Genomic DNA, 20,554 nt, shown 5'->3' on the forward strand with positions numbered 1-20,554 from the left:
AAGTTCTCACGTTCCAAGATCCAACTTTCCAATCGCTGTCCTTTGCCGGGTCTGTTGCACCTAACCAGGGTTGCGCTACCTACATTGTGCTAGAGGGGCTGCCTCCTCGGTGCTGACACGATACAGCATTGTCCGTTTGTTCTTAACATGATGACCACGGTCATTGCCATCAGAACCATCCACCTTTATCAGGGCTTTGGACCTGTAGCTCTGGTTCTCAATAGTTTCAAGTTCTTCATAACTTGCACCTCATCATTTTTTTATGAAAGATTTTTTTCAAATAAATGTTTTTCTTGGCAACACTCATAATTCATATCAAAACACAGTTGGAGTTTTCCAATTTTGGATAGGTAAAAAACTAAAGTTATAAAAATCACTCGTTTTGTCGATAGATACCGTTTTTCCTTATTTCCTACATTATTAACATTAATCATTATGTTGCCCTTTCTTTCTACACGACTGGAGAACACATGTGGTGGAAATTGACACCAACGTAATTTATGTTATTATAAAATTGTACTCTCCAGTTTTCATCCTGGCTACCCCTTTTGCTTAGTAAACATGCACTATAAATATAGATTTATATCAATTCTTCTTGTAATTACTACAATCTGTATTAAAAATATATATTTACTTTTTTTTCGATAACCTTTGATATGCAAAAATTTGCCCTTTTATGAGCTCCTTTTGGCTAATCACTGGCCCATCACCCGAAGGGCCCGGTTGAAATACCCGAGGAGCTCTATCGTGACTCATCGTGACAATAGACCATTTCCGTCAGACCTTACCCCCTATTTTTATATTTTTCTTCGAAAGACGATTATTTTTAATGATTATTGACGCTTTCAGATCTAATTTATATGCACTCCTGATTTTATTGTAAATTTTTGAAAATTCGAGAATTTATCACATTTTGAGTAGTGCGGCACAGTTGTTTCAACCCTGTGGGTAAACAAAGTGGAGATTTTCCCACAACTTTCAAAACCCCTGCGCTGAGTGTTTGTAGATATGACGAAATGTCAATGTCAAATCAAGCACACGAGACGACACGACAAAATGGAGAAATCTGAGGTCCGATGGGCAAGCTTCGTTGTAAATGAAGCCCATCCTTTACTATTGTACTTATAACAAAAACTTTTACCGGAAGACGACTGCTAATAGACCGTTTTAAGCTTAGCAAGTGATGGAATTCTCCTTGGAAGCATTTCTGCAACGCTGCGGAACGTTTTCTACAAGAGGGGCATATTGGCCGGTTTGTTTTGAAACGTCAAGAATTGGACCGTTTGCAGATTTTTCGGGGAGACCTACGAGAGTGGTAAAATGGGGAAGTATGTATTATCCATTGGTCATATGGTTCCGGAACAGCTTGACGACATAAGCAGCAGATATCAAACGGTAGGGTAAACAGGTATAGGCCCCCCTAAGGAAAAACTGCTCTATCGCAGTGGCAAATCCATTACATATACAGTTTTTGGTGTCAAAGTGTTATTTACTTAGTTAATCATGCTTTGCATGCAACTTTCTCTTGCCAGGTAGCTTCTAAAGCGAGTACAAGACGTTATCTGCAAACGGTCCAATTCTTGACGTTTCAAAACAAACCGGCCAATATGCCCCTCTTGTAGAAAACGTTCCGCAGCGTTGCAGAAATGCTTCCAAGGAGAATTCCATCACTTGCTAAGCTTAAAACGGTCTATAAGCAGTCGTCTTCCGGTAAAAGTTTTTGTTATAAGTACAATAGTAAAGGATGGGCTTCATTTACAACGAGGCTTGCCCATCGGACCTCAGATTTCTCCATTTTGTCGTGTCCGTCGTGTCGTTTCGTGTGCTTGATATGACATTGACATTTCGTCATATCTACAAACACTCAGCGCAGGGGTGAGATTGAAAGTTGTGGGAAAATCTCCACTTCGTTTACCCACAGGGTTGAAACAACTGTGCCGCACTACTCAAAATGTGGTGAATTCTCGAATTTTCAAAAATTTACAATAAAATCAGGAGTGCATATAAATTAGATCTGAAAGCGTCAATAATCATTAAAAATAATCGTCTTTCGAAGAAAAATATAAAAATAGGGGGTAAGGTCTGACGGAAATGGTCTATTATAGGTTTTTTTTCTGTTCGGAACATAAACCACTGTGACCCATCTATTGTAGTATATCCCGTGTCCTTTGTTTAGTGCATGTTGTGTTACCTTACCACTATTGAGAAGTGATAAAGTATTCGGTTTTCTTACAGTTGTAATTCCTAACTTGATCGCAGGAAAGGATTCTAATTGAAAGGTTCCGCTATTTATACCCTTTGAAGAATGTGGTGGGTACACTCTCCACAGGCGCGCTCCTTTATCAGTCAAAATCGGATCCGTTGATAAAGCCAAGAAATTACACCGATATTGTCCATGCATCAGAACCCTAGCCCTTACTCCTTCAAACTAGAGGACTAAATAAATAAAAGATTAGAAAACAAATTGTTGTATTCGACTCATTTTTTTCCTTGTCTCAAGATCATTCTCGGCAACTGGGAAAATCGAGTCTTGTCACTTTTAACAAGGTTTAGAAATGTAACAAGGACTAAAAAATGTTCCTTTAATTACTATAATATCCTGTTCTCTTCGTTTGAATCAGTCAGGACTAGGGTGCACTGGTAGATCTTTACCCCATAACGCACCACGAAAAGGTGATCTACCCGCGTTATGGGTCACAATTTTAGGTTATAACCAGTTAACTTCCGAGAAATTGCTGGTTACGCTTGTAGATCAGAAGGCTAATTTAAAATAGTTTATGGACAACCTTGAAGCATAATTAATATCAAAACTAGGTAGAGCACAATTGTAAGAGAGCCGGCATGAGTTTAAACATTGTTTATTACATTTGGAAGATTACTGATTATCCGGTTGTTGAAAATGATGAGCTATTGATGAATAGAGGTAGTCGGGGCGGTTTGGCCAATGGGGTGGAATGAGCACCCCTTGAAAATTGCATAAATTCTTGAAATTTCATCTGAAATAGGCATGTTTTAAGTCAGTGTTCAAAACTTAAAGAAAAATAAATAAACGATGATAAAAAAAACTGCCCGTATTGCTCCGAATGACTCTTTTAAATTTTATCATTTCAGAATGATGGTGTTTGACTGTTAGAATTTTCATAAAAAAATATATATTCTTGGACGGAGTGTTTATAAATACTAATAACTGTAAAAACAACATAATTGAATTTTTAGATTATATGAGATTATTTTGCAATCAAAAATGGGGTGCTCATATCACCCCATCAGTAAAAATCGAATCGATAAATGACAAACTTTGAAAAATCAATCATTCATCCGTGAACTTTATAAGACAAAGGTAATCATGCGGATCTAGTGTAGGTATTCATCAAAAATTGTTGGAAATCATGCAAACATTCGAAAAATTCATAATATTTTCAGCACTTTTACCGACTTTTCTTTCCGTTGCGATACATATAAACAAGTTCAATTTCATGCTGCCTTTATCGAGCAAAAATGCAAAACCCTGAAAACCGGAAAATCGCGTCACCACTGTGCTCGAGTCATTTCGCATTCGGGTTTGAAAAATCGTTAGGAAGAAGAAGATTACAGCTTTGAAGAGCCGTGACATTTTTTGTTTAGAACGGTCATGGTTTGCTTTGGATTTTGATGGTCGTGTAGAAAAATGTGAATGTCTAGGTGGTAAATGTTTGCGACAGTACATTTCCCATCCCTGATCTCAGCTTTTGGTAGAACGATTTACCTGAAATTTGGATGACAAACTACAAATAACCGAGTGATTTTTCGATTTAATTAAAAAACGGTGAGCTGTAAGTGGTGTAACATCCGAAAGTGAACAACTTTGCTGAAGGAAATAACCTACCAAAACTTACCGTTTTTTTAATTAAATCGAAAAATCTTTCGATTACTTACTTTTTGCTTTAACCAACCCTCTGAAACTCCTAGGAAACTGACTGAAATTTAGTGAGCTCAATATACACAAAACTTCAAGTTATTTGTAGTTCGTCGTCCAAATTTCAGCAAATTCGGGCTACCAGAAGCTGAGATACAGATCCCCAAACTTGGGCATTTTGTATGGAAACATAGCACTTGGTTACTAACTTTTGTCACTGACTGTAGGTTTTGGAATAAGATAACTATTAAAAAACAATAAATGAACTATTGATCCACAATAAAAAAAAATGTTTTACGGTTTTGACATATTTGGACAATTTTCAACAAATTTTATTCAATCAAATTCATTTTCGAGCATTTTTTCCAATCCAAAACATATGAAAAATAAAACGTGGGAAGAGGGGTTAAGTTTGCTTATGACCCTTGGACTTATAAATGGGTAGGACAAAATTGATTGGGCTATTTTTTGGGTGTAAACCTCCCTAATAAACCTTGTGTTATGCTTGTAGATCTGAATGCCTCTACTCCAGTAATTACCTGAAAGTTTAGCTGGACCAAAACCTGGTGTAAAATAATTGTATGAACCAGCATGAGTGTAAATCTTATTGTTGAGTCCTGTACAGAACGGAGTTCTGTAATAACTCTAGACAGCCGTTGTTTGAGTCTGCTTCAGTATGAACCTTATTCATTGGCCTCCGTTAGATATTTGGTTACGTTTGTAGAATTGAATATCGATACTTAAAAGAAGTTTTTGGATACCGGAAATAATCATTGGATTCTATAGGACATATTTTATTGAGCCTGTTTGGAGCTTTGTCCACTGGTTACGCTTATAGTTCTGAAATCAAATGTTCCAAATACTTAGTTCTAGAATAATCTTACGCAAATGGGTTAATGGAAGAGTATAATACGTTATTTCTTATTTTCAGTTTGACTCAAAGTGGGAGTTTCCTCGTTCCAATCTCATTCTGGACATAACCCTCGGCGAAGGAGAATTCGGCAAGGTTCTGAAAGCCTATGCGACTGATCTACCGGACAAGCCGGGAATCACTACCGTTGCGGTGAAGATGCTGAAAACTGGCGCGAACTCTGTGGAGCTGTTGGCTCTGCTCTCCGAGTACCAATTGCTACAGGAAGTAACGCATCCTAACGTGATCCGTTTACTCGGTGCCTGCACTAAAGGCGATTCACCCTTGTTGATCATAGAGTATTGTCTTTACGGATCGTTGAAGTAGGTTTAATAGACTTTTAGCTGTTTCCTAAAACTAAAACCCATTTCTCCCAAACTACAGAAATTACCTTCGTTTGAGTCGCAAGCTAGAAGTGATGAATGCAACTGACTACGAAAACACCATCGAGCCCATCACGGTCAAGGATATCCTGTCGTTCGCATGGCAGATCAGCAAAGGAATGGCCTATCTCACCGAAATTAAACTGGTCCACCGCGATCTAGCCGCACGAAATGTCCTTCTGGCGGAGGGTAAAGTGTGCAAAATATCGGACTTTGGACTGACCCGGGACGTTTACGAGGACGATGCCTACCTGAAGAAGAGCAAGGACCGCGTGCCGGTCAAGTGGATGGCACCGGAATCCCTGGCGGACCATATCTACACCACCAAGAGCGATGTGTGGGCCTTCGGAGTCGTGTGTTGGGAGCTGATCACCTTGGGTGCGTCACCGTATCCTGGTATTCCGCCACAGAATTTGTACACGCTGCTGAAGCAAGGCTACCGAATGGAGTGTCCGAAAAATTGTTCCGAAGAAATGTAAGTTTAGTTCACAGTGTAATGAAAAATTTCCTAATTTAACGATGTCCTGTCCTTACAGATATAGCATTGTTCGTTCTTGTTGGACGGACGATCCGAAGCTACGACCTACGTTCAAATATTTGGCTGGCCAGTTTGAACAGCTGCTGGGACGTACCGCTAAGTATATCGATATGGAACAGAATTCTATCTCGAATCCGGTGTACTGCGAAAATAGTGACGGTGAGTGTGTTTTTATCTTGTATCTTTGATTCTTCCATTCGAACATAAATTCAGTCAATTAACATAAAAAATTTCCGAATTGTCAAATTTAAGTTCGGACTAATTTTAATAACGCAATTGAGACAGACCCTAAAATTACTAGGCTTATAGCGTGTTACTTTTCACTCACCATTCTTGAGGGTAGCCAAGGGAAAAGGGCTACAAAAATATAAAAATAAAGCTTAACGTAGTATAAAAATCATAGATTTTCTCATGCGTTCATCTAGTTATGGATTAAATGATTGAGAAATAAGAAACTTCTTTAAGTTCATTAAAAATGAGGATTTCAATAGAAGATCTAACCAAAAATCATCTTGATAAATTTTTCTAAAAATCCACCATAGATCTTGCAGAGACAGTGCTGGTAGCGTTTTAGTGTGCCTAAAAAGTAAGAACTTTAGAAACCACGTGTCTGAAGAAAATGAACAAAGAGAAACCAGGGAAAACTACTATATTACCAGGATTTTATAAACATTTCTCACACAATTGCTTTAAAGAATCATCTTCGCCAGGATTTTTTTTCTTTCTTTATTATTGAGACTTTCAGCCCTAGGCTGGTTCATTTCATATTGATAGAAAAAGGGAAAAGGAATCTTGACGTCCGCATGTTAGTGACCTCTTCTGATTTTTTGTGTAATATGATTGTCGATAGTAGGAACTTTTGCCAACCAGCTTCTTGGCCCAACGCGGTGGAGCCCAGGGCGACGAAAGTCCGATTGGTGATTTCGATACAGAATCCTGCTTACGATAATAGCATCAGCGACACGGAATCTAGTGGTACGATCACTGCATGTTCTTTGCCCAGATATAGCCATGATAAGGTTCAGTCTGTTTGTACAGCTGTCGTTTATATTTTTAAGATGTTTTTGGAAGGTTAGCTTCCTATCTAAGGTCACACCCAATATTTTAATGACCATTCGCATTGGATTTGCTGTCCATTGATTGTCACTGGTCTTCTTGGTGGTAGGTGATTGGACCCACAGATATGCAATCTAGCACATTTCTCGGCTGCTATATCAAAACCGTTTCATGTCGCCCACTTAACGACGGCAGTTACGGCTGTTTGTAGCTTGTACCGAATCCAGGAAGAACCGCATGCTGCTTTCGGCCAGATTCGAGAAATCTGGTGAGCCGACGATTCATCATCCTCTCCATTATTTTTGCTAAGGGGCTGTCCATTAATTATGTAAGGGTTTATGGGGGGAGGGGGGGTTTGAGATTTCTTACGCGCCATACAACTTAATTCAAATTTTCATACAAAAAATCTTACCATGGGGGGAGGGGGGTTGAAAACCCCCGAAAATTGTCTTACGTAGTTAATGGATCGCCCCTAAGCCGCTGGTTAAGGTGTTTGGCCGGAAATTATTCACAATGTTTGTTGGTCCCGTACCTTTTTGGATTTGGGTCTACTAACCCATGTTTCCATTGCTGGAAGATTGTCATTAGTCAATTTTCTGTTGATACTTTCGAGAAGATGACGTTTACCGCAAGGCGGAATCTAGTGGTAGATCTCTGTGGCCGCCCAACTAACAATTTTAGCGCTATAAGCCAAGATTATTTGCTTTGTGCTGTATAACAGTTGAATTAAAGCAGCGAACGCAGCAAAAATTGAAAGCTGTCAAAAATAGAACTATTAGCGTTAATACAGCTGTATCGCAAACGATTTGCAGCTACAAATATTAGCTGAATAGACTTCATCAGTTATCGCTTTTGCTGCTTTCACTAAGCTATAACTCAACACCGTAAAAAGTAGCAACCAAATGGTGTGAAATAAAAGTTCTCATTATTATTCCGGCTGCTTCTATACAATATGATTTGTTATGCTACTCAATATATAATTAAGAAGCGCTTTATCGTTAGTTATACAGCGAATATACAGCTGTAAGCTGTAAAACAACAACTTGTGACGCATCTATTACAATTACATTAACCTCATACTTAATTTTCGAAGAATCAACACAGGAGGAGTGACCATCATTTAACAGAAAAACAGAAAAATTTGCGCTATATTTTCACGTTTTATTTTTCGCAAATTATGTAATTTACTCTCCGAACAAGCAGATTTTCACTATATGCCAGCATCCGTCTGTCAATACATGCCGAATTGCTATCTTCCACAAGCCGGAACCACCCTCCAGATCCTGCCAAAATTATTCACCGCGGATCGCACTTTCATTCGCTTCTCACTGCCCTGATCCAGGGGCCTTCGTATAGTGGTACTTGTAGTTCCTGCACTGCTTCATTTTGGCATAGAATAACACCATTCCGCCGACGTTGACCTGGAAGAACGGGGCAATTCCCATCCGCTTGGGTTTTCAGTACTTGTGTTGCCATCTCCAAAAGACACGGCTCACGACTCCAGCAGCAGCCTTGGGTTCTTGTCACGGTGGCCAAACCAAGCACCCAATTCGATCAACTGCACCTGGCGTATCCGGCTTGCCGTAGTATCGGACAGGATCGTAAGGTCCGTGGATCTTCGGGTTGTACTCCGCCGGATAATCACCGAAAATCATCGCGCACTCTTATTTCAGCAGCAGTTTCACTCTATCACAAATCTACACAGCCTGTTGGATGTAAACATTGCGTTTGACGTTTCACACCCTTTTACAGCCTGATGAAGTGGTGTAAGCGTGGCTATAACATCCTTTACCGTCATTATAGAATATTATATGAACCGTTTTCGATGTAGAACAAAACGGTGTGTTTTCTTTGCCTTCGATATATACTATGGTGGCAGCAAGGACAACGTCGAGACTTGTGGATGCAGAGATCGTGAGATCGATTCCAGGCGGTGGCAGATACTTTAACTGTGTAACGTTTAGATACTTATGATATAAATTCAGGAAGCTGTGAAACAGCTTGGAAATAATATTTAGTCGATAATACAGCGAAGCTGTATAAAAATTATTCAACAGTTGCGAAATAATTGAGAAAGCGCCTTCCGAAGATGTTTACACAGCTACATGTCGTATAACTGTCGAGTTAGAGCAATGATCGGTATGAATAAGAGCTGCCTACACAGCTTTAAAATAGCTGAGTAGATTCGCCAGATTTGTTGGTAAAAGGATCGCATAGAAGCTTTCGTTCGTATGTACAGCGCCTTTACTCAGCATGAAGCCGTATAAAGAAGGCTTAGAGAATGTTTACATTTGCACTAAATGTTAGTTGGGCGTAGCGCGAAGAAACCAGTGAAATATCGATTGCAGACTTTGTGTTCCCACGCATGAAAGTAGGGGAACCGTCGTTGAGACGAAGAAGCTGATGTTTGTTAACGCTGTTCAGGATATTTGAGCTGCGGGGACAGTTTTTACTACTACCCAAGTCACGGTGGTGACCATTGGCATTAGTTCCGGAATTGTTTTAATTATCTCCTCTAATCGCTTTTTAAAGTTCGTCAATTTACCGTTTGGAAGGTAAAAAGACACGACCGATATAAGAAAGGGCCATGATAAACGAGCTGCTATTATTGGCAATTCGGTGCTTACATGAATCTCGTCGGTTGATATTTCGGCGGATATTCCTACAGATACAGAGCGGTAAAGCTTGGTTCCATTTGTAGGCATTACCGTTGAAGTAGCTCGGTGGATACCTTGCAAGGCGCGTACCGTAGGTCTCAGATCGTGAACGAGTAACTTCAGGCCAGGGAGATTATGGAAAACCTATTGATGTTCCACTGTATAGCGACGATCCTTCTACTGGTTGTCTGCGATGGCGGTGACACACGGCCTATCAGATCCCTATCGAACGCAAGTCCCGTGGCGTGGGACCCGCAACAGGCGGAGGTGATAGGGTTGCGGCAGTGATGGGATTTCGGTGTGATGGCTTTGCAGGTTTTTTTTTACAGAAGAGTAGAATTCGTTGAGCTGGGATTTCGTAACTTCTCATCACCAGGATTTGTTGAGCATCTGGGTACTATCGAGGCTCGAGGGCCATAGCGGGAGCGATGCAAAATGTCATATAGGTGGGAATTCGTAGCCTCTAGGCCGAGGGAGCCAGGGAAGAGTAGGACACCCAACAGTGATACTTTGTTCTGATATACAATTAGTGCGTCGAGATGTTGCCATTTCTGGACTTTCTGGGGCGAAAAACGGGCCAGGTGCGGAGAGTTGTGTTTGATCCTTTGCTCGCGTCGCTTGCTCTCGCGGGGGCGGGTGATGTGAGCAGGATCAATCGTGTCGCGCGTCGCTCGCGTGGCATGATCTATTAGTGGGGACGGACCTGGTGTAGTGGTTAGAACACTCGCCCTCACGCCGAGGACCTGGGATCGAATCCCATCCCCGACATAGTTACTTATGACGTAAAAAGTTATAGTGACGACTTCCTTCGGAAGGAAAGTAAAGCCGTTGGTCCCGAGATGAACTAGCCCAGGGCTAAAAATCTCGTTAATAAAGTCAAACCAAACCAACCAAACCATGATCTATTAGTGGCGCGGTTCGCGAAGCAGGTTAGTTGTGTTTGATCCTTTGCTCGCGTCGCTTGCTCCTGCGGGGGCGGGTGATGTGAGCAGGATCAATCGTGTCGCGCGTCGCTCGCGTGGCATGATCTATTAGTGGCGCGGTTCGCGAAGCAGGTTAGTTGTGTTTGATCCTTTGCTCGCGTCGCTTGCTCCTGCGGGGGCGGGTGATGTGAGCAGGATCAATCGTGTCGCGCGTCGCTCGCGTGGCATGATCTATTAGTGGCGCGGATCGCGAAGCAGGTTAGTTGTGTTTGATCCTTTGCTCGCGTCGCTTGCTCTCGCGGGGGCGGGTGATGTGAGCAGGATCAATCGTGTCGCGCGTCGCTCGCGTGGCATGATCTATTAGTGGCGCGGTTCGCGAAGCAGGTTAGTTGTGTTTGATCCTTTGCTCGCGTCGCTTGCTCTCGCGGGGGCGGGTGATGTGAGCAGGATCAATCGTGTCGCGCGTCGCTCGCGTGGCATGATCTATTAGTGGCGCGGTTCGCGAAGCAGGTTAGTTGTGTTTGATCCTTTGCTCGCGTCGCTTGCTCTCGCGGGGGCGGGTGATGTGAGCAGGATCAATCGTGTCGCGCGTCGCTCGCGTGGCATGATCTATTAGTGTCGCGGATCGCGAAGCAGGTTAGTTGTGTTTGATCCTTTGCTCGCGTCGCTTGCTCTCGCGGGGGCGGGTGATGTGAGCAGGATCAATCGTGTCGCGCGTCGCTCGCGTGGCATGATCTATTAGTGGCGCGGTTCGCGAAGCAGGTTAGTTGTGTTTGATCCTTTGCTCGCGTCGCTTGCTCCTGCGGGGGCGGGTGATGTGAGCAGGATCAATCGTGTCGCGCGTCGCTCGCGTGGCATGATCTATTAGTGGCGCGGTTCGCGAAGCAGGTTAGTTGTGTTTGATCCTTTGCTCGCGTCGCTTGCTCCTGCGGGGGCGGGTGATGTGAGCAGGATCAATCGTGTCGCGCGTCGCGAAGCAGGTTAGTAGTGTTTGATCCTTTGCTCGCGTCACTTGCTCCTGCGGGGGCGGGTGATGTGAGCAGGATCAATCGTGTCGCGCGTCGCTCGCGTGGCATGATCTATTAGTGTCGCGGATCGCGAAGCAGGTTAGTTGTGTTTGATCCTTTGCTCGCGTCGCTTGCTCTCGCGGGGGCGGGTGATGTGAGCAGGATCAATCGTGTCGCGCGTCGCTCGCGTGGCATGATCTATTAGTGGCGCGGTTCGCGAAGCAGGTTAGTTGTGTTTGATCCTTTGCTCGCGTCGCTTGCTCTCGCGGGGGCGGGTGATGTGAGCAGGATCAATCGTGTCGCGCGTCGCTCGCGTGGCATGATCTATTAGTGTCGCGGATCGCGAAGCAGGTTAGTTGTGTTTGATCCTTTGCTCGCGTCGCTTGCTCTCGCGGGGGCGGGTGATGTGAGCAGGATCAATCGTGTCGCGCGTCGCTCGCGTGGCATGATCTATTAGTGGCGCGGTTCGCGAAGCAGGTTAGTTGTGTTTGATCCTTTGCTCGCGTCGCTTGCTCCTGCGGGGGCGGGTGATGTGAGCAGGATCAATCGTGTCGCGCGTCGCGAAGCAGGTTAGTAGTGTTTGATCCTTTGCTCGCGTCACTTGCTCCTGCGGGGGCGGGTGATGTGAGCAGGATCAATCGTGTCGCGCGTCGCTCGCGTGGCATGATCTATTAGTGTCGCGGATCGCGAAGCAGGTTAGTTGTGTTTGATCCTTTGCTCGCGTCGCTTGCTCTCGCGGGGGCGGGTGATGTGAGCAGGATCAATCGTGTCGCGCGTCGCTCGCGTGGCATGATTTATTAGTGTCGCGGATCGCGAAGCAGGTTAGTTGTGTTTGATCCTTTGCTCGCGTCGCTTGCTCTCGCGGGGGCGGGTGATGTGAGCAGGATCAATCGTGTCGCGCGTCGCTCGCGTGGCATGATTTATTAGTGTCGCGGATCGCGAAGCAGGTTAGTTGTGTTTGATCCTTTGCTCGCGTCGCTTGCTCTCGCGGGGGCGGGTGATGTGAGCAGGATCAATCGTGTCGCGCGTCGCTCGCGTGGCATGATCTATTAGTGGCGCGGTTCGCGAAGCAGGTTAGTTGTGTTTGATCCTTTGCTCGCGTCGCTTGCTCCTGCGGGGGCGGGTGATGTGAGCAGGATCAATCGTGTCGCGCGTCGCGAAGCAGGTTAGTAGTGTTTGATCCTTTGCTCGCGTCACTTGCTCCTGCGGGGGCGGGTGATGTGAGCAGGATCAATCGTGTCGCGCGTCGCTCGCGTGGCATGATCTATTAGTGGCGCGGTTCGCGAAGCAGGTTAGTTGTGTTTGATCCTTTGCTCGCGTCGCTTGCTCCTGCGGGGGCGGGTGATGTGAGCAGGATCAACCGTGTCGCGCGTCGCGAAGCAGGTTAGTAGTGTTTGATCCTTTGCTCGCGTCACTTGCTCCTGCGGGGGCGGGTGATGTGAGCAGGATCAATCGTGTCGCGCGTCGCTCGCGTGGCATGATCTATTAGTGTCGCGGATCGCGAAGCAGGTTAGTTGTGTTTGATCCTTTGCTCGCGTCGCTTGCTCTCGCGGGGGCGGGTGATGTGAGCAGGATCAATCGTGTCGCGCGTCGCTCGCGTGGCATGATTTATTAGTGTCGCGGATCGCGAAGCAGGTTAGTTGTGTTTGATCCTTTGCTCGCGTCGCTTGCTCTCGCGGGGGCGGGTGATGTGAGCAGGATCAATCGTGTCGCGCGTCGCTCGCGTGGCATGATCTATTAGTGGCGCGGTTCGCGAAGCAGGTTAGTTGTGTTTGATCCTTTGCTCGCGTCGCTTGCTCTCGCGGGGGCGGGTGATGTGAGCAGGATCAATCGTGTCGCGCGTCGCTCGCGTGGCATGATCTATTAGTGGCGCGGTTCGCGAAGCAGGTTAGTTGTGTTTGATCCTTTGCTCGCGTCGCTTGCTCTCGCGGGGGCGGGTGATGTGAGCAGGATCAATCGTGTCGCGCGTCGCTCGCGTGGCATGATCTATTAGTGGCGCGGTTCGCGAAGCAGGTTAGTTGTGTTTGATCCTTTGCTCGCGTCGCTTGCTCCTGCGGGGGCGGGTGATGTGAGCAGGATCAATCGTGTCGCGCGTCGCTCGCGTGGCATGATCTATTAGTGGCGCGGTTCGCGAAGCAGGTTAGTTGTGTTTGATCCTTTGCTCGCGTCGCTTGCTCCTGCGGGGGCGGGTGATGTGAGCAGGATCAATCGTGTCGCGCGTCGCGAAGCAGGTTAGTAGTGTTTGATCCTTTGCTCGCGTCACTTGCTCCTGCGGGGGCGGGTGATGTGAGCAGGATCAATCGTGTCGCGCGTCGCTCGCGTGGCATGATCTATTAGTGTCGCGGATCGCGAAGCAGGTTAGTTGTGTTTGATCCTTTGCTCGCGTCGCTTGCTCTCGCGGGGGCGGGTGATGTGAGCAGGATCAATCGTGTCGCGCGTCGCTCGCGTGGCATGATCTATTAGTGGCGCGGTTCGCGAAGCAGGTTAGTTGTGTTTGATCCTTTGCTCGCGTCGCTTGCTCTCGCGGGGGCGGGTGATGTGAGCAGGATCAATCGTGTAGCGCGTCGCTCGCGTGGCATGATCTATTAGTGTCGCGGATCGCGAAGCAGGTTAGTTGTGTTTGATCCTTTGCTCGCGTCGCTTGCTCTCGCGGGGGCGGGTGATGTGAGCAGGATCAATCGTGTCGCGCGTCGCTCGCGTGGCATGATCTATTAGTGGCGCGGTTCGCGAAGCAGGTTAGTTGTGTTTGATCCTTTGCTCGCGTCGCTTGCTCCTGCGGGGGCGGGTGATGTGAGCAGGATCAATCGTGTCGCGCGTCGCTCGCGTGGCATGATTTATTAGTGTCGCGGATCGCGAAGCAGGTTAGTTGTGTTTGATCCTTTGCTCGCGTCGCTTGCTCTCGCGGGGGCGGGTGATGTGAGCAGGATCAATCGTGTCGCGCGTCGCTCGCGTGGCATGATTTATTAGTGTCGCGGATCGCGAAGCAGGTTAGTTGTGTTTGATCCTTTGCTCGCGTCGCTTGCTCTCGCGGGGGCGGGTGATGTGAGCAGGATCAATCGTGTCGCGCGTCGCTCGCGTGGCATGATCTATTAGTATCGCGGATCGCGAAGCAGGTTAGTTGTGTTTGATCCTTTGCTCGCGTCGCTTGCTCTCGCGGGGGCGGGTGATGTGAGCAGGATCAATCGTGTCGCGCGTCGCTCGCGTGGCATGATTTATTAGTGTCGCGGATCGCGAAGCAGGTTAGTTGTGTTTGATCCTTTGCTCGCGTCGCTTGCTCTCGCGGGGGCGGGTGATGTGAGCAGGATCAATCGTGTCGCGCGTCGCTCGCGTGGCATGATCTATTAGTGTCGCGGATCGCGAAGCAGGTTAGTTGTGTTTGATCCTTTGCTCGCGTCGCTTGCTCTCGCGGGGGCGGGTGATGTGAGCAGGATCAATCGTGTCGCGCGTCGCTCGCGTGGCATGATCTATTAGTGGCGCGGTTCGCGAAGCAGGTTAGTTGTGTTTGATCCTTTGCTCGCGTCGCTTGCTCCTGCGGGGGCGGGTGATGTGAGCAGGATCAATCGTGTCGTGCGTCGCTCGCGTGGCATGATTTATTAGTGTCGCGGATCGCGAAGCAGGTTAGTTGTGTTTGATCCTTTGCTCGCGTCGCTTGCTCTCGCGGGGGCGGGTGATGTGAGCAGGATCAATCGTGTCGCGCGTCGCTCGCGTGGCATGATCTATTAGTGTCGCGGATCGCGAAGCAGGTTAGTTGTGTTTGATCCTTTGCTCGCGTCGCTTGCTCCTGCGGGGGCGGGTGATGTGAGCAGGATCAATCGTGTCGCGCGTCGCTCGCGTGGCATGATTTATTAGTGGCGCGGTTCGCGAAGCAGGTTAGTAGTGTTTGATCCTTTGCTCGCGTCACTTGCTCCTGCGGGGGCGGGTGATGTGAGCAGGATCAATCGTGTCGCGCGTCGCTCGCGTGGCATGATTTATTAGTGGCGCGGTTCGCGAAGCAGGTTGGTAGTGTTCGATCCTTAGCTCGCGTCAAATAATTTATCATGGTCTAATCGCTTATCAAAGTGAATCCTGTGACCCAACGATCCTCCCCATTAACAAACATCCCTCCCAGTAACCTTTGTGGAGATGCAGAGGTAAACACGGTCTCCATATAGCAAAGGTTACACACTAACATTCCTTCCTCCAATCCCACCTGACTGCAAGGACGTGGCCGGCGCCGTTATTGACCCTGTATAAATAGAGGCACTGAATTATGCACACTGAAGAAGATTATGGCCAATCCCAGCCGAACTTCTAGTTGATTCTTTGTGCATTTTCACTGACTTCGGTCAATCACGGAATAGCAACCATTGATATGTGTAGTCAGTCTAAGCTAAGCTAAGCTAAGCGAAAAACGGGCCAGGTGCGGACCCCGACAGAGCTCCACCAAGTGCAGGTCCAGATGTGCAAAGAAGAGATTCGTTATTCGATTAGTGAGGTTCTGGACTTTCGTTGCTCCCGAAGTTGTAGATGGCGTGTAATTGCGACACGATCCTCTTGGATGGATCTTGGATCGGATTCTTTCATCCGTCGTTGTTTTTCGGAGGATTTGGCGCCTTGATCTTTGCCGTCTGATTGGTGTTTTTTTATGTAGAATTTTCGCACTTCTAGCAAAGCTAGAAACTTCACCTAACCCGGCTATCTGGGGAGCACATTGGGTTTAGGCTCTGTGGTTCTCACTTAACGGTCTATTACTCAACGGTCTACTGCGAATGCACGTCTCGAGTGCAGTAACAGAGAAAAAAAGGGGGAAACAACTCTGTATCACGCCACTTTTCTTTGGCTTGGGCTACAAGTCCGATGTCCTCCTGGAACTACCTCATGGTATTACTTCAGGAGGCAGAGAGCTTGTTGATGCCTCTACGCCTTTGCGTCACCTCTTGCTCTATTCGATCTGGCTGTAATTTGTCTCTTCAACGTCACTCACATTTTGGGGCCGACCACACGCCAGGGCCATGTGAGAATTTTTCGATGGATGCTGCTGTGTTTTGTTGGTGTGCTTGACTCCATTTTTCTGCTCGTCATGCTCTACGGGCGGACCGGTTGGATGCCGAGGTCGGTCGTGCGATTCCGGTTCGCAAGCGCTCCGACGACCCAAAGCCGGTGGTTCGTCGTAATAGCCTACTCCGATGGAGAGTACATCGACGGAGGAATATCTCCCGAAACCGGTAACGTTACGCGTTGTTCATACTCCGTTGTTGGCCGGTAGAGTGTCGAAGTCGGCCCTGAGATTCCGGTTGGAGGATGGCTTCCGGTTCACTGGCGCTCCGACGACTCGAGCCGGTGATACGCTCGCACTACTCAAAATAGCCCCCCGAGGTCGGTCCTGCGATTCCGGTGGAAGGAAACTTCCTGTTCACACGCGCCCCGACGATCATTTGCCGGTGCTGTTTCGCGATCTACTCAGCTAGTCCCCGGCGGAGGATCTAGCCTACTTCGATCGCGCCCGATGGTCTCCTCTCATCACTGACTTATCGAGTGCCGAGGTTAGTCCGACAATTCCGGTGGGAGCTTGGCTTTCGGTTCATCAGCGCCCCGACGTCCCGACGTCAAGCGCTGCTCTTTGCGTCACGTTTCGCTGCTCTTCTCGCCAGTTGCGCTGTAAGTCAGACATTATTTGCACCACCATGTTGGTCATCATATTCCAAAGATCGGGATCGCCTATCATTCCGTGGACCACACCTTCTACGCCAAAAGCAGTCGCCACCATGTTTCGTTCTATGTTGAACCTCGGGCAGTTGAAGACAATATGTTCTTCAATTTCCATACACTCAGGACTGAATGGTGAACACGCATGGCTGAACCGATGCAGATACAGCTTGAAGCAGCCGTGACTTGACAAGAACTGTGTCAGGTGGAAGTTCACTTCTCCGTGCTCCCTGTTCACCTAGGCCGATGTCGAGGGTTGTCCGTTAGTTCCGGTAGGGGTGTATCGTCCACACTAACGGGGCCCGGCTGTCCATGACCCCTGTTGTCATCGTGTTGTTCGTTTCTTGTTCATTTAATGGTTGTTCAGTTGGGGATTGGTCAGTAATCTTTTGGGTGTCTACAGTCTCTGCGGTGAATTGCGGAGTGAAACTGGTAAGGTAAGAGAGAAGGTAATCTCGATTTATTAGGCTGTTGAGATTAGAAAGAACTGAGCATGTTCATTTTTTCTTTTTAGTTTCTAGCTTTACTTCCTCTTTTGCTGTTTCTACTTTTCCGCCGGTGAGTAAGCAGTTGGACTCGCCAGCAGTGGTGCAAAACGATGAACAGAGGCTTCATGCACTATAGAAAAATAGCTATGAACGGGTAAAGAACGGCTGTCAGCAAACTCTGCTCATCCAGCAATTGAAGGGAACTGAATTCGGTTAACAATGTTAATTTTGTATACCTGCCATTCTTTTAATGATGACAATGAATTAGCTCGCAATGAAGCGATAAATAACTTTATTGGCTCTGAACAAGATTTTTTAAATTGGAAATGCTCAACAAATCTCTATTCAATTTTTGTTAAAAAAAAATAATACTGGAATACTTTGGAATCATCGTCAAACAAAACCGTACCTCAAAATGAACATATATGTTTTATAATCTCAAATAACTAGTGATGTACCCCATATTTGGCCGGATATCAAACGGTATTTGAGGAGAAAATGTAGCCTCCTAATATAATTGTCTGCCGATTTTAAAAGATTTAAAGTAAAAAAGGGGCCTTCCTTAGCCGAGTGGTTAGAGTCCGCGGTTACAAAGCAAAGCCATGCTGAAGGTGTCTGGGTTCGATTCCCGGTCGGTCCAGGATCTTTTCGTGATGGAAATTTCCTTGACTCCACTGGGCATAGAGTATAATCGTACCTGCCACACGATATACGAATGCGAAAATGGCAACTTTAAGCTCTCAGTTAATAACTGTGGAAGTGCTCATAAGAACACTAAGCTGAGAAGTAGGCTCTGTCCCAGTGGGGACGTTAATGCCAAGAAGAAGAAGAAAGTAAGAAAAAAATATAACTAGACAATTTTACTATAGAATTCCAGAATACCTTCCCGAATACTGATTCTATAACACTAGGCCCACGTTTTCAGCTGGCCCTTTAGATGCTCAAGGCGCCAAAAGAATTCTAGGTGAAAAGCTTGAAAGAATAGCCAATGATCAAGAGAAGGAAAAATCAGTGATGAAATTTTAAATACATTTTACCGAACAATAGACTATTTTCATTATTCGGATTAGTGACGTAGAATGAGTATTAATATTATATACCTATATATTTTATGATTTAATTTCCCAATTTCATTATATATTTTTAAATTATTGTTTCAAATCACTTTGTGATCCACACAAGGTTTGATAGTGTTATATTATTATCATATTGCTGCTTGATGAAGACATTTCATAAGCTTCCGTTCCTTCCTTTCCAGAAACTGATTGCTCCAAAGTGTCCTGCGTCAAAGAGGAACAGGCCCGTCTCGAAAGCCTGTGGACGACCCCTCAGTACGAGCCTGCCACCGACAGCAGTACCCTGGAAAACATCCGCTATCTCTCCCCCATATCGGACAAGAAATCTCTCATCCTCCAAAGTTACGACACACCTCGTCCGCTGATCGAAACGGCAACCATCGAGCAGAAGTTGCGCTACGAAAACGACGTTCGGCTGCGGCCCCGGAAGATCCACAATGGCGTCTATCCGCCGTCCTCGACTCCCACCATCTACATCAACTCGTCCAGCCATCCGAACCTGTTCTCCAAAGAGATGGACGAAACTTCGTTTTCCGTGGTGACTGGCAACGGGGAATACGATTCTCCCAGCAGGCAACCTCGCCCCGTATCCTATCTAGACATGAACAAGAACAGTGTCAACCTAAATCTGGAGATTAACAACATCGTTGATAAGAAACAATCGAAGGACATTGCTTTCCGGTTTTCAAGCGTGGACAATGATTTGCAAACGGTGGGCAACACGTTGCCAAGGACCCCAACGCAAGCAACGGTCATTCCGATCGGGCGATTCCAAAGCGATCCAAAGATTGATAATAAGGTCAGTGGAAGGGATGAGGTGGATTTCCCCATAAAGCCGCAAAATGAATCGGATGTACCGGCAGTAACTGTAACCTCGACTGTTTAACTTAAGACAACACGATAGCAAATTTTTCATTTGTTTTAGAGATATTTAATTTGTTGAGTTTTTTTACCCTATAAGAGCAAAACCAAATAGCCAGAACAACAATACAATAACCATAGCAGAAAGTGATCTTATGCGCAAATGGAACCAAAGTAGTACCAAACCAAACCATACACAGAGCAAATCAACCGAATATTTGATATCAATATTGAACCGTATAGTTAGGTGCTAAGACAAACAGATATAAGCAGGGCTTAACGAAGTGTTTCCAAAGTTTCCCGACATTTTATGTTTATTTATTTCATGTAATGAAATGTTTGTTTGCTTATTCCAAGCAATGATCTCATTTATGTATAGGTACTCGAATACCAGATATGTTGTTTCGAAGATCAGCCTGAAGCGGGTCGGTTTAGCGTTTCTAAGTTATTTATTCCTTATTGTATGTTTTACAGACAAAAAACGAAATGTGCCATAAACTGTTAATCTATTGATACACGCGTACGGAACTTTAGATAATAAGATGTTTATTGCCTATACCTAATGATATTGAGTCACTGAATACAGACATTCCTTGACATTCATGTGCGGCGGGAACTGTTGCACTCCCGGGTCTATATGTTATCCATATGATCTTTTCATAGCTGATGTCCTTAAAACGCTAAATAGCTTTACCAGCAAAGCAAGGATCATCCGTTAAGTAAGACATTGGCAAGAAAATAAAATGATAGTAATCATAATGTCCATAAAACAAATAATCACTTTATTTTGCAAAATCCGAAAATCCAATAACAGGCTCATCGGTCCAAATGTCCAAAATATGCATTCAAAAACTCGTTTTTACTCCACACCGTTCATTCGATTTTAAATCAAATTGTGGGTCCCCTCCCATGGGGCCTTCCTTAGCTGAGTGGTTAGAGTCCGCGGCTACAAAGCAAAGCCATGCTGAAGGTGTCTAGGTTCGAATTCCGGTCGGTCCAGGATCTTTTCGTAATGGAAATTTCCTTGACTTCCCTACACTCTGAGAAGTAATCATGTTCAAGTCATTACCAAAAA

General features: G+C 45.9%; 1 protein-coding gene across 1 annotated transcript in view; it reads left to right on the forward strand.

The window, feature by feature from the left end:
• LOC110680434 overlaps positions 1 to 20,249 on the forward strand; it is a 31,841-nt gene extending 11,592 nt beyond the window's left edge. Inside the window, exons 5-8 of the mRNA XM_021856232.1 lie at positions 4,827 to 5,128; positions 5,190 to 5,663; positions 5,725 to 5,885; positions 18,801 to 20,249. Of these exons, the coding sequence (XP_021711924.1) occupies positions 4,827 to 5,128; positions 5,190 to 5,663; positions 5,725 to 5,885; positions 18,801 to 19,504 (1,641 nt within the window). The 3' untranslated portion in view covers positions 19,505 to 20,249. The remainder of the gene's footprint in view (positions 1 to 4,826; positions 5,129 to 5,189; positions 5,664 to 5,724; positions 5,886 to 18,800) is intronic.
• Positions 20,250 to 20,554: the final 305 nt, after the last annotated feature.

This window comes from Aedes aegypti, unplaced genomic scaffold (genome assembly GCF_002204515.2).
Source record: "Aedes aegypti strain LVP_AGWG unplaced genomic scaffold, AaegL5.0 Primary Assembly AGWG_AaegL5_hic_scaff_1386_PBJ_arrow, whole genome shotgun sequence".
Taxonomy (NCBI): domain Eukaryota; kingdom Metazoa; phylum Arthropoda; class Insecta; order Diptera; family Culicidae; genus Aedes; species Aedes aegypti.